At 41.2% G+C, this 12,680-nt stretch overlaps 1 protein-coding gene across 1 annotated transcript in view; it reads right to left on the bottom strand.

Annotated features, from left to right (window-relative positions):
- Positions 1-306: 306 nt before the first annotated feature.
- FLT3 (fms related receptor tyrosine kinase 3) overlaps positions 307-12,680 on the bottom strand; it is a 28,737-nt gene continuing 16,363 nt past the window's right edge. Inside the window, exons 11-24 of the mRNA XM_041416017.1 lie at positions 12,048-12,159; positions 10,283-10,461; positions 8,823-8,935; positions 8,590-8,722; positions 8,396-8,500; positions 6,698-6,808; positions 4,953-5,106; positions 4,482-4,609; positions 3,977-4,101; positions 3,498-3,620; positions 2,731-2,842; positions 2,548-2,647; positions 1,122-1,227; positions 307-441 (exon numbers count right to left, since the gene is read on the bottom strand). Coding sequence (XP_041271951.1) covers positions 307-441; positions 1,122-1,227; positions 2,548-2,647; positions 2,731-2,842; positions 3,498-3,620; positions 3,977-4,101; positions 4,482-4,609; positions 4,953-5,106; positions 6,698-6,808; positions 8,396-8,500; positions 8,590-8,722; positions 8,823-8,935; positions 10,283-10,461; positions 12,048-12,159 — 1,736 coding nt within the window. The remainder of the gene's footprint in view (positions 442-1,121; positions 1,228-2,547; positions 2,648-2,730; positions 2,843-3,497; positions 3,621-3,976; positions 4,102-4,481; positions 4,610-4,952; positions 5,107-6,697; positions 6,809-8,395; positions 8,501-8,589; positions 8,723-8,822; positions 8,936-10,282; positions 10,462-12,047; positions 12,160-12,680) is intronic.

Below are 12,680 nucleotides of genomic sequence, written 5' to 3'. Positions count from 1 at the left end.
TTTCTTGCAATGTGGCAAGAACACTATAATTCAATATGTTGATTGGGCACTATTTACATAGCACCAGGAAAAGAGATATTCAGTTGGAGAGAGGCAGCAAAAATACCTGTCTTGCTATAGATATGTTTGCTGAATTCAAACAAATTAATGACACCTTCTTCTCAAAAAGTCACATAAATATGGACTGATCCACAAGAAACTAAAACAGTGCAGCAGTTGATGAAAATTCCTTTTCTTAGAGCTGATATAAAACACTTATCTTACACAGAGTTTATGACAATATTGAGACCAAATCCACAACTCAAATTATTTTTCAACTTGAGGGTCTTCATGATGGAGCACAACTGGGGACAGCAAAGATTCCTCATCCCTGCTTACATGAGGTTTAGTTTTGATGCTAGAATGGTGTGCAGCAAGGTTTTCCTTTGAATTATGGTAAATCTAGAATTGGGAAGAGGAAATAAAAGATATCTTCTGTTATTATTTATTGTATTTGGAAAACTGCTCTCCTCCCCATGAAGCAGGCACTGAGAAATAGTGTATTTAGTCCAGAGTGGATACCCAAGTAGCAATTGGTAATTTGGAAAGGAATTGTTCATCCTCCCTGAAGAGGAGATAAACATCTGGTATGGACAGAACAGGACTTCCTAGAATCATCTTTATTATTTTGACCTTTGAGAATGACATACAGCATTCTGTCTGTGAGGACATGGCATGGTGACCCCTCATGAGACCCCCCGGCCCCCAGCCCAGGCTCAGCTCCCCTCCCATGGCAGCTAGCAGCATCACCAAACCTGACTGCACTGGCTGCTGCACAAGGGAAGCCCATTCCCTCAGCACAGGCTGAGAGACTTCAGCTTTCCAGAGTCCCAGTGCAGGCAGTGGGAGGAAGAAAATCCTCATCAGGAAGGTCAGGATTCTTTCTGATAGCAGAAAAATATGCCCCAAGCTCTTAAATGGATCCATGGGCAATGTATCCATAACAGACTCGTGTACTTCAATAGAAAGCAGGAGGTTATCCCTCAGCTCATCATGATCTGTGGAACTACATATAAACCCCACAAAAACCTGAACCTGAACCCAGGCATTGTTCACACGTTCATCTCACTGTATTTACTTACTGCTCCTTCTGCCTCAGCCAGCTGACAGGCCAGAGAGGAGACCAGGTAAGAAAAAGAGGGTCTTTTCCTGGAGTCAAGAGCCCAACAGGACTGCATCATGCAATAGCTGCAGAAGGAAAGACATGGCACAGAAAACATGTCAGCCCTTGGACTCTCTGTAAGTGACTACGCGGAGTTGTAGGAGGTGAATGGAGAATCATGGGTATCAGAATGTTTTTATATGAAGAGACCAGAATTACAGTGTTGCATCAGAGGAAAAGAAGCAAAAAGATAAGGATAAAAGAAAGTGAAATGATCTTATAGTGATTTAATCAGAGTCCTTAGTAAAATCTTCTTTGTGGTATGACACATAATAGTGCCATGTTTGTTTTCCAGCTTCCATTGAGAAAATGTTAGGAAGACAATGCCATAGGGACTAAACCTGCTCCATGTGGACTATGTAATCTTAAGTAAACTTTTCACACAGAAAGACTTTTAATGTAATTTGACATCAAAAAAATCTTCCTGAAATTTAAACACCACCTTAGAAATATTGCAGCTTCATCAGGCATCACTGCTGTGCCTGACTGCTAAAGTCCCTTGCAAAGTTATGGGGACAATAGGCTCCCTGATATTTAAACCCCCCACAGCAATCTTTCATGGGTTAATCTGTCAGATTCCCCTGTATTTTAATGCCATTACAGCCTTTATGTGGTGAGGATAAGAACAGTGCAGTGTCATAGCAAGGCACTCTTTCCCTAGAGCATCTATGAAACCTCTGCCAGGAGAGCTCAGCCAACCCAAAGTCCTTCCCTTTCCTCCATGTTCCAGACCTCATAATTCTCTGTCACCTTCTCTTTTCTTATTCCCTGGGGCCCACTTCTAGGCAGAGTCCACCCAGGCACAGGGGCACAGGATGAAAATTATGATGAGAGCACAAAATTAGCTTCCCCCAACTCTTCCTTAGCAGGGTTTTTGTCTAAGAGTATCCCTAGCCACCTGGAACTGAAACAAACCTGGTAAAGCTCGATTAATAATAAAGTTTAGGAAAGAACCCACCAAAAATTTAGTCAATATGGAAAACATAGCTTTTTGGGGAAAAAAATAAAAGGAAAGAAAAGCAAAAAGAGAAAAGCAAAAGAAGCAGAAAAAAGGGGGAAAAAAAAATCTGTGGTCTGAGAATAAGAAGTTCCCTGGGGAAAGAAGGCACAATTAAATAAATATAATAAATTAGTCCTGTCAAATGCACATAACCTATCGTGTTGATCACTTCTGCTTTAGAACAAAACCTGCAGGATCAGGCAGTCTTTGTTAGATTTAGAGGAAGACCTCACGTTTTGCAACTAATTTTGGGTAAGAGATAGTGTACAATAAATAAAAGGTCATTCAAACAGTGACTTAATAAGTATAAATTCTCATGCTGTGGATCACTTGGAAGTACACTTACACATCTTTTGTAGCATAATACGGTTGGTCCATTTTAAATCCACTTTGTATTAATTTGTAGAAATTTGTGTCAACCTGAATACCAGGGTAAGGGTTTACACCTGTGGAAATTATCGGAGAATATGTGTTAATTCAGAAGCTGCCAAAACCAAACAGCACTCTTTTGTCCCACTGTAAAACATACCCAAGGAGAATATTTCCCAGAGCAGTATTCCATAGGACCAGACATCACTCTTCATGGTGTACGTCCTCTCGAACAAGCTTTCGGGGGCCATCCATTTGACTGGCAGTCGAGCCTGTGCAGACAGGGGGATGGAGGCCAGGTCATGCTGTGACACAGGCAGTGACACAGGCTTTCTAGGTGCCTCACTGTGCTTCTCACTGCCAGCATGATGGACTCATGTTTGCCGTGTGCAAAGCTGTGTCTCTGTCAGCAATCCCTGGACATTCCCATTGCAGAGAGAAATCGGCACTTCTAGAGAGCCAGTTTGTCTCATCCATTTTAGATGATTATTTAAGGAAGAGATGGGCTCAGTCCTGGAAGAGCCACCTTCCTTCCTCTGATTTCAAGCATAGAGTGGCCCAGATGGAGATGTGCACGCTGTACTTCTTCATAAAGCCAGAGGATCTGGCACACCCCCACACATATGCTGTTGTCCTACCCTGTTATGTAATGCTGTTATTGCCCACAACAGTAAACAAATCCCAGTGCTTCCATCAATGGGTGCTTTAGAAAGAGCATGGGTACCATCTCATTTACAGAACCAGCTTAGTTAGTTTAATTATAATCTAAGAATTTGCTTTTGCCAAGGGCAGGAAAAACTGAGATTTCTGCATTGCCCACACAGATATACACAAAGCTAGCAAGGAATTAAAAAATTTAAAACGTTTCTTTCTTAGTTCCTTATAATTCTTACCATGGTATGAAAACCATAAAACTCATGAACTTACATTGCCCCTGACAATGTAGTTGGAGTCGTTCATTACATCTCTGGCAAGACCAAAGTCACATATTTTCACCACTTTCCCATGGGTCACCAGTATGTTCCGGGCAGCGAGGTCTCTGTGAATGCACTTAGAATGAAAGGAAGGATTAACACTCAGCAGCATTTGGTATCAGTGGTGGACAATTCCCTGCCCTCTGAGTTTGCCCCTCCTTCCACTTCAGCAGTTTGGGGAATGGCCAAGCTGGACACTCCATGGCTGCTGCTGGCAAGGAGACAGGGCCAGAGCAGGCACAAATCTGCTGTGCAGTTGCTTCTTACTCAGGGTGCTGCCTAAAACTGCAACCCAGTCTTTACTGTTAAGCCAGGGAAGGAGGTACAGTTCAAACTTGCCACTGAGTGGCTCTGTTCCTCAACTTGCCTTTTGTAAACTGACCTATTTTTAGCATCTTTTCTATCTGAAAAATTTGCTACCCTTCACTGTACCGATTTGGACTCAAGAAATTCCATTCCTTTGGCAACTTGATAAGAGAAGCAAAGAAGATCTTCAAAAGTGAGCACATTAAAATCCTCTTCTTCATCCATCTGTGTACCTGCATCCTTAATTTTATCTGTAAAAAATAATCAGAAGTATGAGTTTTCCATGACTTCCTCACTCTGATTAATTCCACTGACTGTTGTAAAGGATTTTCACAGGCTCCCTACTAAGAGCAACATCACAAAGAGCATCCATCTTTTTTATCCTTTACTCAGATACAAAAGAAAGGCAAGCATTTTTGTATTCAAGTACTACGTATAGCATGAGCAGAAACATAAGCCTCTGATCTCAAGTGTTGTTGAATTCTCCTCCAGCAAAATTCCTGCCAGGACTGAAGAGAAACATATGATAGAAAGAGGCCTCTTTTGTCATGGAATCTAGTGTGGTCATATCAATAATACAAAAAATACAGTAAAACAGCATTCCTGAAGATATAGTCAATTAATCTCTTACCTTCCTCAGAAAACAGCACAATTCCATTTGATTCCAGTGTCACATTTATGTTTTGACTTTGCATGGTTTCAAATTCATCCCCTCTGCACAGAGCTGTGTTCACACTGTACTTCAGGTGAGTCCCTGTCCTGGAGCAGGCAACACATTTTCAGAGGTTTCACACAGTGTGTCACATAATCTTCTACACATAAACCCTTTTGCAGTGAAAAACATGAACGGTTACTACTACTAAAGACCTGGATACAGACATGACTCTTCTCAAAACTGGGAAGAGAAACAAGAGGTTGTTTGTCTTCTGCAGTCTCCATGAGGACAATCAAATCTCAGTTCCTCCTAAGGCATTACTTATTAAAGTATATGAAGGCACATTCTCAAGAATTCAGTCATTTCACCAGTGTATAGCACAGGTGAGAATGCAGCTTAAAAAACAATAGCAGTTTTTAAAAGTATCAAACTTACTAAATTTTTTACCTGGAGTTTTGGTCCTGATGGATATTGTGGTAAAAGCTGAAGTTTTGTTGTTTAAAAATATCTGTCAGTGTCCAGTGAAACTTTTCTCTCTTGCTCCTCAAGTAGTTCAGAAGGTCACCGTAGCAACAGTATTCAAATATCAAGTAGATTGGTCCTGAAATAGTTGGAAATGTAAATAGCTTGCTACTATTTATAGCACCCTCCCCATTAAAGCCCTAATGCTGCTTCATTTTCTCTTGGGATTAATCTGTGTTAAAACATCCCAAGCATTTTCCATTCCCAGGTAGATAAGCTGTACTGATAGGCACGTAATGAGAACTTGTTTACTGACTGTAATGTCTCTTGGAAAGTCTGTGTAACTTTGTCCTTGTGGTGCATCTCTCAAACTGTGTTGAAAATCCCTTATAGAAACAAAAATCCTCTCCTATCCAATGGCAATGGGGAGGACAGTACAGGCTATAAGGATTCAGCATATTTTCTAAACCATGCAGGGTTCAAGCAGAAGATGAGTCCTGCTAATTATCTGGATGTTGTGAGTTTGTGTTCTTTGACCTACATCCTTCTGTCTATCTGTGCAACCTTCAAGCTCTGGAAAGATCCTTTTTATTTTTCCCCAAGAAGACTACCTGAAACCCAAGAGTACTTTGCTGAGGGGACCTAAACAAGGGATATCCCTTGCAAGGGGAGGTATCTTAGGTAGAGCACTGGTCAGGACACTTTCTCAAGAAAGGAAAAACACATCCAATTCCTGACCCAGGCATGCTTGGATAAAAGCCATGACCAGCCAGCAGGAGCTCAGAGTGGTCACACATCACTCTGCAAAGCCTCACTCTGCCACCACCCCTTCTGGCCCCGGAAGACTGACCATGAATCCATAGATATTTCTGTCAGAAGGCCACTGTCAAACAAGGTGGAGCACGCTGAAAAAAGTGGTAAGGTCTCTCAGAGGATGGATGGGAAAGTCTTGAGAACCATGTAAATGCTTCTGAAAATGGCACTTGGATAAGGCTGGAAGTGTTCCTGCCCTACCTAGCAGATCAAGCAGGTTTTCCCTGCAGCTCTCCTGCCTGCACCATCGCATCCTGCCCACTGTTCCAGAAGGCAGTGGCAGTATTTTTAAATCAGCTAAAGCTACCAAGAACAATCTATTTCTCTGCTTTACCTCAATTATAACACAAGTCACACAATAATTATTCATTGATAATACCTTGCTACTTTCATCTTAGCCCATCTTTGGTTATTTTTTCATTCTTCAGTTTTGTTTTTACATTTGGTCCTTTAAAAGGTTGTCCCTCTTTCCATTATTTATTCTCTAATTTCTTCTTTTTTTCCTGTTCCTCCTACCCCTGTTATTTTTCAGTTTCTCTTGTTTCCTGTCTATCTTTCAGCTATTTTTATCCATTCATTGGTGAGATACATAAATAAAAAAAAACCCATAATTTCCTATGTGAACATAATCATGTGCATACAAAAGTCCCTGACACCAGATAAGTTTTTCCTTTTTACTTAATAAACTGGCTCATACCAGTGCCATCACCACCATAACAGGAAATCCTATTCTACAGAAGGACTGTTGTATCACTTCCTGCCAGTATAATCAGAAATTACCCTTTTCTGTACACATGCATGCCCTTAAATTTGCTTTCGGTTCTTCTTCATCTTATTTTGGGCCAGCACAGAACAGCAAAATTAGTCCTCATTATTCTGGTGGTTTTAACTGGTACTTTTCTACAGTTTCAATTTACCTGACAGAGTACAAGCTCCTAGCAGGTTCACAATATTTTCATGGCTTCCAATGTGAGTCATCATTTTCAGCTCAGACATTAGAGCATCTTTTTCTGAAGCATCAGGTTTTTCTGTAAAAGCAACAATACAGATTTAGAAATCTCTGGCAAAGAAATGAAAACTTAAATGGTTGTGATTCTTTTTCACATGCAAATCTTAATTTCAAATTTATTGGACTAACAGTACATTTGGGAACATCCTAAAAAAACCTTTCCAAAGTATACAAAGATTCAGTCAAATGTGGAAACTAAATTTGTGTGTGAGTGCAGATCATTTGAGAGCTTGGGAAAGCAGTCATTAAATGTCAACATTTGTCATTCTTGAGCTGGCAAGGAATGACAGCAATATATTAAAGTGTTCCCAAGCACAGAAAAAATGGCAGACAAGCCTGTGGCAGAGAAATGTTAAGAGAGAAAAATGGCAGCCACATGGCACACATCCAACTGCAATCCAGCAGCTGAGAAGGCCACCCTGTGGCTTTAATCTTGTTTTTCAGCGAGCATTTGGTGCTCACGACTTCAGTGTATTGAGTACGTGAACCAAAATGATCAAGTCAAGCTTCCACAAAGACAACCACAAAGGAGTGGGCCAAGGAAGCATAAACCTGATGCTTAAGTGGAAATGTGGGATGGAAACCTGAAAGGCAGTGCTGGCAGGAAGGGGCTATGTGGGCACACAGGTGGGCAGGGTGCTGGTATCAATGTGAAGCTCATTCCAGTATATAACAAAAGGTGGGTGAGGTTGATACCCGTCTCTTCCCAAGTAACAAGTCACAGGATGAGGGGAAACACTTCTGTTTGTGCCTCAGAAGAGGATTAGATTGGATATTCAGAAAAATGTTTTCACCTATATGCTTCAATGGGTTGTCGAGCACTGGAAGAGGCTGCCCAGGGAAGTGGTTGAGTCACCATCCCTGAATGTATTTAAAAGATGTGTCACTGAGGGACATGGACAGTGATGGCTAACAGTTTGACTCAGTGATCCTAGAGGTCTTTTCTGGTGTAAAGTACTCCACCGTTCTGTGAACAGGGCTGTGCTTAGCTGGGACACAGGAGGCAGCCCTCCTCTGCTTTCTTCCAGGGAGGAATTGCTCCTGGACTCTGATTTTATGAGGAGTCAAGACAGCTTGGAGAGAGGCCAGACCATAGCAGAAAGGAGTATTTGAAGTTTAGTATCCTTATTCATAAGGAGAGATGGAAAAAAACTGTTTTGTGTCATCATCAAGAAAAAAGACTACAGGAAATTGTGCCGGGAGTTTTGGAAACAAACTAGCACAGACACAGCTGACAAAGGGCTTGGGACAGCTATGCAGCACTACAAGAAAAAGGGGCCTTAGACCAAGGGTCATAGTCACCAATATAACCAGTAGGACAATCTGCACTGGGGATTTGCATTTCTCCTCTTTAGAGGCTCCTACTTCCCCCCACAACACAGACCTGTAGTGTGTAGGGCAAAATGCAATGTGCTGTGGGATGAAGGCACTTCAGCAATACCTTTCCAAACTGAAACAGGGATTTGCAAGCACTTTGAAAGGATTTTGAAGCCAAGCATTTGTGAGGTGTAACTGCTGAAAGTTTCCTGTATGAGGGGGATTTCTAATGCCTCTTCTACTTTGGAGATAGTAGAATGCTTGTAGAAGGCACCAGAGTTGATCATACCTTTTAGCATTTTGACTGCCACCTGGACTGAATCTCCTGCATTGTTAATTCCATAAGCTGTGGCAGTCACTACTTTCCCAAAGGCCCCAGAACCAAGGACCTGTCCTACAAGACACAAAATGTCAGTATTATTTGCTGCTGGTACAACACAGACTACTGCTCCAGTTTTGAGATTTAGCTTATGGATTGCTCACCAAATTCCAGATTTTCCCTGGGAAATTCCCAATTTATATCATATTCAAATTCTCTGAAGTCGACGTAGATGTATTCATTATCTGATGGCCCTATCATCTGTATCATTTGCCACTGGCTTTCATATTTGAATTGCTTTGGAAGAGAAAGAAACGCACAATGAAATAAGTCTTAGAGAAGAAACAGCCTGGTAGGAAGAAAAGAAGGATGGCCAGGTATTTATGTTTGCTTTTACCTTTTTGTATTTAAGAAAAATTAATACAAACAAAAAAGCAATCAAGAGGAGAAAAAATCCAACGGAGACATAGAATGCAGCATTGTCCAGAGGTGAAGAAACAGCTCCTGCAACTTTAAAAGACACACATTACTACCCACTGGAACACAGTTTGTGTGTACAGCTGAAAATGCAAGGAGAGCCCACGGTCAGCTCTGGCAGTCTGCAGCCCTCTCACACCCAAGCCTCCTCAGTATGGGGCGTGAGAGGCAGCTGTATGAAAAGCAAGATGACCAGTGGGCATTAAGTTCTGGGTAATTCTGACATCTGTTTTCATTTAAAAAAGGGGAAAAAAAAAGCTAAATCCATTAATAAACCTGAATGCATGGAGGTATTGCTGTGATTCTTGAATTTAACTTAGTGAGAATAAACAGGAATAAAGTGTTGATTGGTAGATGAGCATGCAAACACGAGACTACCCTCATATTTTGGTTGTTTCTAAAAGTGTAAGTATTATGATTACTTTCTATTCTAATTTCAACCTGAATCTCAAACTCTGACAGTGGTCCCAACTTCTGTCCACTGTAGTCAAAAGCTTGTTCATCAGGACAAAGGAAATCCCTGTATTGCAAATACCTGGGTGTTTCAAAACAATTCCTGGTGCCACAGCACGTCCCCTCTAACCGAAATATTTTTCTCTATGGAATACATATGGTGTTGCAAGTACAGAGTGCAAATAATCACACCGACTTTCTGCTTCAATGAGGAAATCTGTGATTCCCTTGACAAGAAGAGAGACTGCCTAACCACCACTTAACCTTCTGTCACTTGCCTATGGCAGTTTAAGAAGGTTTCTTTCCCAGTACTCCTGCTTTCCAGACAGGGACTGACCCTTCAGTGGGTCTGTTGGCTCAGCCATGATCTTGCTTGGGTGTGCAGTGACCTCCATGGGGTGAGGAGAGCTCCCATGGGTATTTCTGGCTGCACCACAGGGACCTATGGGAAAGGAGCAAGGGACAGCACATGCCACCAGCTACCAAAGAGCTTTTAGCTCTTGCCAAATATAATTCTTCCAGATTTCATGTAGGGATGACTAAAGTAAAATAAGGAACCAGCCTCAAACATTGCCATGCCTCCATCCTGCACTTCCTTTTTTTTTTTTTTTTTTTATTTTATTTTATTTTTTTTTGCCCCCCCCCTGCCCTTCTTTTTTTTTTTTTTTTTTTTTTTTAATTTAATTTAATTTTATTTTATTTTTGTCCTGTTTATTTTAATGAGGGAGGCTTCTGCTTTAGGCCTAGAGAAAAAAGAATTTTGTCTCCCATTCACCCACCATTTCTGATACTGTGTATATACAGAGCTTGTGTTTTACCTGCAATGCCATTGCACAGTCAGCCATTTAGCCAGATAAAAAGCATTGTAGGTTCTACCATGCCAGCTTTAGTTGAGAAAACCCGTGCTAAAACACTGGCTTGTGGTACCTGACAGGTTAATGAAACTCTTTTCACAGGCTGAACCAGCTGAATTTTTTGCACAGCACTCCACTGAGAAGGTTGTTGCTGTCTCCTTTAAATATAAAGTACTGCTTGAAATCCATGACCCCAGGGATCTCCTCTCTGGCAAGAAGTTCTGAATCCCCTCTGTGATTTCCTCTGTGCAGCTGAAAAAGGAAGCAGACCAGTTTTGATTTTTAGCTTTTTTAGTGACATTTGCCAGGGGAGAAGGTGGGAACTTTCAAAACATATCTTATGTCTGTGTTGGAAGAGAAGAAAGGAAGGGGCTTGTGTTTTGTCAGTGATAGAGTGAGACCTCTGGCCACTTACTAGTCTCATTTTTGGTGATGGACATGGCAAGGTTAGCAGGGACTGAGCTACCTCCTACACTGGGCTCACGGTCACTTTCCACCACTGCCTTGGCAGGGTACTTGCACCCCCTGAACTCTGGAACCTCCATCAGTTTCACAACTGACACCACCCCCCATGCCACATCTATTCCCACTGATTTCATATTTGCCTCAAAACATTCAAACCACTGAGCAGCTGCAAATGAGGCACTGCTAAAACTATAAATGCAATATGAACCCAGAGTAGAAGCTCTAACTCCTTTCTCTGAAGGCATGTCACTTCAGCCATGAAGTTTCTCTCACTCATGATGGAGAGCCTCCATCCACACAGATGGAGAGTATTAATGACTTATTTAAGGCCTGATATGTAGAAAGAGGGAACTTGACACTTGAGGGAAAGGTGGTCCACATAGATAATTTTGTCTTCTAGCTTTTCTATCATTCATCAGCTTAGTGTCTAATTTACTCCCCACATAAATAAATTAGGAGACAAGAGAAATTTATTCAGCTCTACTCATAGCACTGGCTTCTACATTTGGAAGTTCCTCAGAAAAGATGTGTCACAGAATTTTCTTCCCAGGAAGATGATTTAAGGAGCATTTTAAACCTACTCTCTGCATGTTGTTTTCCTCTTCCATTTCTCACAGATTGATATAAGGAAGCCTTTTAAGAGGTATTGGTAAAAAAAAGTCAAGGTTTTTTTTTTTTTTTTTTTTTTTTTAATGTCTAGCTAAATTAAATACTTTAGAGTTTATCCACAATCTTACAAAGGAAAATTTGACTTAGTATTCTTCTGCACCATGGGATTATTAGTTTCTTGGCATATCTAAAATAAAAATTGCAGAGTTCACAGATCAGGTCAAAGTTGTTTAACCATTTTTAAAAATTTTAGAGCCTGACTCATTCCCCTAAATAAATAGAGGAAATGGAGACGCTCTTACTAACTTTACTGGAAATACTCTTACTAACTTCACTGGAAACACTCTCACTGACTTTAGTGGTTTTGGTAACAGAGCACCATAGCAGGTCTTTTAACCAAAGCTTTCCCAGTTAATCAAGCCTGCATTAACCAATGCATTCCCTAAATCCCTATAACTTTGATAGGCTAAGAGAAAAACTTAGACTGGACTTTGTTACCCCTTAACTGTTGATATAAACCCAGTGGGGTCTATTTTGGTGTAAAGAGCCCAAGATACACATCTTTATAGACTTCATTTGATGGCAATAAAAAAGGGAAAAAATTCCCCTAATTTTGGTGATGTGGTTCCCCTGGAGTAGGGCAACCAGTTAAACGCACACAGTGAAGTGTGCATTTTACATTTAGTTTGTTACAGGCTGGTCTTCATTTAATCAATGATAGCTCAGATACTCTTTGCAATGAATAAAAAGAAAGAATTGTTTACTTGGATGAGTTCAGTTCAAGGCAGTTCCTCCAAACCCAGGATGAGGCAGGGTAACCTTCAGCAACACAGGAGATCTGCTTGAACAACAGCTGCATCCTTATTTTGGGCTTTCCTGCAATAAGGCAACACAAGGCTTAAGGACATGGCTTAGTGGTACACTTGGGAGTGCTGGGTTAATGGTTGGAATCTATGTTCTCAAAGATCTTTTTCAACCTAAACAATTCCATGATTCTGTAAGACAATTTCTGTAGCACTTCAAGCGACAAAACCCCGTACACTTATGCGGCAATGTTATATCTGCTGAGACCAAGGTCTGCTTCTGCTTTCAAAATAAAAAACTTCATCTCACAGTGAGAGCTGGGTGTAGCTCACAGTCCTCCTCCTTCCTTGGTTTTGTGGATGGCAGCGTGGCAAGGCAAAGGGAGCAGCCACTTCTCTGTATGGGCACAGCCAGACCAAAACAATGGCAGAGCCAAAATTAGAAGTCTTGACTTCTGCTTTTCTGACTCGGACTAAGCAGCTGGCCCTAGGACTGCCCTGGCACTGAGGTTCTGGGTGTCCAACTTGTACAAAACGTGCACAGAAGACCCTTGTATAAATCATATATCACAAATAAAACCCCCAGACCTGTAG

This window comes from Onychostruthus taczanowskii, unplaced genomic scaffold (assembly GCF_017590055.1).
Source record: "Onychostruthus taczanowskii isolate IOZ18803 unplaced genomic scaffold, ASM1759005v1 scaffold50, whole genome shotgun sequence".
In the NCBI taxonomy this organism is placed as follows: Eukaryota; Metazoa; Chordata; class Aves; order Passeriformes; family Passeridae; genus Onychostruthus; species Onychostruthus taczanowskii.
This window is presented reverse-complemented; position numbering and strand designations above follow the sequence as displayed.